We start from the raw sequence: 3387 nt of genomic DNA on the forward strand, positions 1-3387 counted from the left end.
GGGTGACAGAGAAAAAAACAAGGCAATACAATTGAACAAACTTAATTATGTTAAAATTAGACCTGTTTCTCTGTAGATTGTAGAATATGGGCTTTTAAGGGTGTTTTTAAGGGTCTGACAGGCTGCTGCTTGGATTTCAGACACTCTTCAGTGCATTGCAGAAATGCTGAGAATCACCAAGCAAGCAATGGGAATGGATGTGCCCATTATTGAGAAGAAACTGGAGAGGTGAGTCCCTAAATGATGTGAACCTTCTGTATCCCACATTTGCCCTCAACTCAGCTGCTTCTCCCAGCTGAGTATAAAGTGTAGCAAAAAACCCTTGGCTCTTTTTAACCAATATTGCAGACTGAGTAAATCTGGCTATTGAGTACAGCATACACAAAGTCAGGGTTAAAAAAATGGAGAATTCAAATCCTTTAGCATCAAAAACTAAAGTGCCTGCAGAAACTGCCTGTTCCCCTTGTTTGGCTACTGTTCTGTATCCACCCTCCTTTGTTTTGTTGGTTTGATCTTGATTAGCGTATATGGCACAATATTATTATGTTAAAAAAGGATTAAACTTATTATTTATGTAAGGAAAGGGTAACTTGGGAACTAAAATGTCCATCTCTGTTACAGAAATAGACTGGAAGACAGTAAATACTTGGTGCTTTGATTGTACATTAAAGATCTTTTTCCTCTTCTAGGAGGAGCAGCAAACCTCATGAAGACATCATTGGCATTCGTTCTCAGAACAGAGGGTCCCTGGCCCAAGGCAAGAATTATTTACTGAGCAAGTTCTCCTCCCTCAATCAAAAGGTGAAACAAACCAAATCCAATGTGAATATCAGCAACTTGCGGAAGCTGGGCAGCTTTGCCAAACCTGAAGTGAAGGTCAATTTTTTAAAGCCAAATTTGAAGGTGAACCTTTGGAAGTCAGACAGCAGCCTTGAAACTCTGGACAATCCTGGGGTAGATCCCAAAGCCCCGAGTGAATCTGACACGGAAGGCTCAGACAATGACTCGTTCCACTCTGACGACTTCCTGACCAATTCCAAGTCGGATGAGGACGTGGGGATGACGGATTCCCTGGAGAACATTGGCCCCACAGACTATGTGCTGCCCAGCTGCGGCATCATTGCCTCGGCGCCGCGCCTGGGCAGCCGCTCGCAGTCTATCGGCAGCGCGGACATGAGCATCAGCATTCCTGTGCCTGCCCAGGGCCAGGACAGTCCCATGCCTTCTGCTGACACTGCAGAGCTGCAGTTTGCTAAGCCCGTGGATGTGTACTGCCAGAGGTTCGTGCAGGATGCCCAGAGCAAGGAGTGTGACGTTGTGGAGCCTGAGGCTGGTTCTCAAGAGCCCCATCACACCCTGACCCAAAGCAGCAGGAGCGCGGCCAAGAAGGCAGAACCTAAGGCTGATGCTGTTGCAGACATTCCTTCCAGGCCATCGAAGCTGGATGTTCAGTCTTCTGAGCCAAATCCTCAGCTCTTGGCTGTCGGTGGGCCTGACTCCAGTAAATCCCACAGGAGCCCGGGATCTGTGTCTGGGAACCACGAGCCAGGACTCCACACCACTCCTTCCCCCGCCGACGGCAGCAGCAGCAGGGCTGTGTCTCCCTTTGCGAAAATCCGCAGCTCCATGGTCCAGGTTGCCAACATCACCCAGGCAGGATTGACTCAAGGGATTAATTTTGCTGTGGCAAAGGTCCAAAAGAGCCCTGCGGAACCAGAAGCTTTAAATGAAATCAAACAAAAAGAACTGAGAGAAATGTTTACGCAATGCCAGACACGAATAATTCAGATCTAGTTACTCATTCGGGAAGTGTTGTTCCAGCTGTGGCTTCTAATAAAATAACACAATGACATCAGGACTATTGTGGCATGAACTGCTACTGGATACTGGGGTTGATAACAGGTAACTTGTTTACAAGCAATGAGAGATGCAAATGAATTTGGTTCTGACCAAGCTTCAGAATTCCCTCAGGCAGGTGAGACAGAACCTATATAAACCATATTTAAACAGGTAGCTTAGACACTGGGATTCCATAAGCATGCTGTCTTAGATGTGTTGCACAGTTATTTTTTTGAGACTAATTTTGTAGCTCTTCTGAATTATGTAGAAAGTATTTATACTCAAAAGATGATACTGCACTTCTCTGACCTTACTTACCTTGCACTACACCAGCAAAATAAAGTACCGGTAAATTACATTTTATTTATTTTTGGACTAGTATTTTTACTTGTTTTCATTGAAGTTCTAGATGCAGCTCTCTATGAATTGTGCCTCTACAATGGGAACCGATGTGTTTTTGTTGAATTTAAGTATGTTAACCAGCAAGATTTCTTTGCTATCCTTTTCTTTCCAGACATCCTGGGACACTTTCATTATAGATAAAGTTTAAAGACCCAATCTGAAAACCCACAATCCTGCAGTGCAGGTTTCTTCTGAAGATTGGTGTTTTTCCTCACTTGTTTTGAGGTGAGGGGAAATGAAGCAAATGTCTTTAAATTGTCTTGCCCACGTTAAAGCAATCCCTTTATTTTAAATTCCAACTCTGCCACTTTGCTCTAATTTTTTGTCTCTGTAAAGCAAGATGAGCTAGATACCTGCCCATCAGGCACTGTCCCTCTGTGCTAGGCTTCTCTTTACGTGTGAAACGTGATGCAAAATCCCAACCAACATCTAAAGCAGGAGGCCAGTGCACTGCTTTGTAAGATCAGGGTTGCATTAGAGCATAGCTGTCAGCATCTGCTCAAGACCAAATTTGTGACCAACTCCAGCTTTGCACCTCGCAGGGTAAAGCATCTGCTCATGCTGGGAACTGGGTAACAAATCCCCTTCTCTCTGTGTGTCAAAGGATTACATCTATTAAATCCTCCTTCCCAGGAATGCCTTGCCATGCCATTCTAGTCTAGGACCTTGTCCAGAAGCTGCTGTGAAGCAGGACCTTCCTGTGCTGTGGTTTGTGACTGCAAGCACCCTGACAGCCCCAGTGCCTCTGTCCTCGTCCCTGTACTGTAGATAGGCTGCACGTGGTGTCCCCACAACGTCGTGTCCTGGCCTAGGGTAGCTCTGTGTCTTAGGACTTGTACTGTGTCTGAAATCATTTATCACCTGAAACTTTGATAAACAAATTTGGTTTATTTATTAAAGTGATGTGGGTTTGGTTTCTTGGTTTTCTTTTTGAGTTGTCTATACTTGTGGCTATATTTAAAATTAAACTACTGCTGTATTTTAATGTGAGCAATATACATGAGATATTTTAATAAAAAAAGTGGAATCAGAAGATGGGTTTGGTATGTGATGTTAAGGGATGAGGGACTGCAGGGCTCTGGGGGTTTCTTTCAAAGTTACAGACACAATCCCCTGGTAGTCAGGGGATACAGCCATAACTTCAGT

General features: G+C 44.4%; 1 protein-coding gene across 1 annotated transcript in view; it reads left to right on the forward strand.

The window, feature by feature from the left end:
* INPP5F (inositol polyphosphate-5-phosphatase F) overlaps positions 1–3274 on the forward strand; it is a 39875-nt gene extending 36601 nt beyond the window's left edge. The window contains exons 19-20 of the mRNA XM_083866344.1: positions 141–228; positions 690–3274. Of these exons, the coding sequence (XP_083722470.1) occupies positions 141–228; positions 690–1794 (1193 nt within the window). The 3' untranslated portion in view covers positions 1795–3274. The remainder of the gene's footprint in view (positions 1–140; positions 229–689) is intronic.
* Positions 3275–3387: the final 113 nt, after the last annotated feature.

The sequence above is a fragment of the Zosterops lateralis genome, assembly GCF_965231275.1.
Source record: "Zosterops lateralis genome assembly, chromosome: 8".
Classification (NCBI taxonomy): domain Eukaryota; kingdom Metazoa; phylum Chordata; class Aves; order Passeriformes; family Zosteropidae; genus Zosterops; species Zosterops lateralis.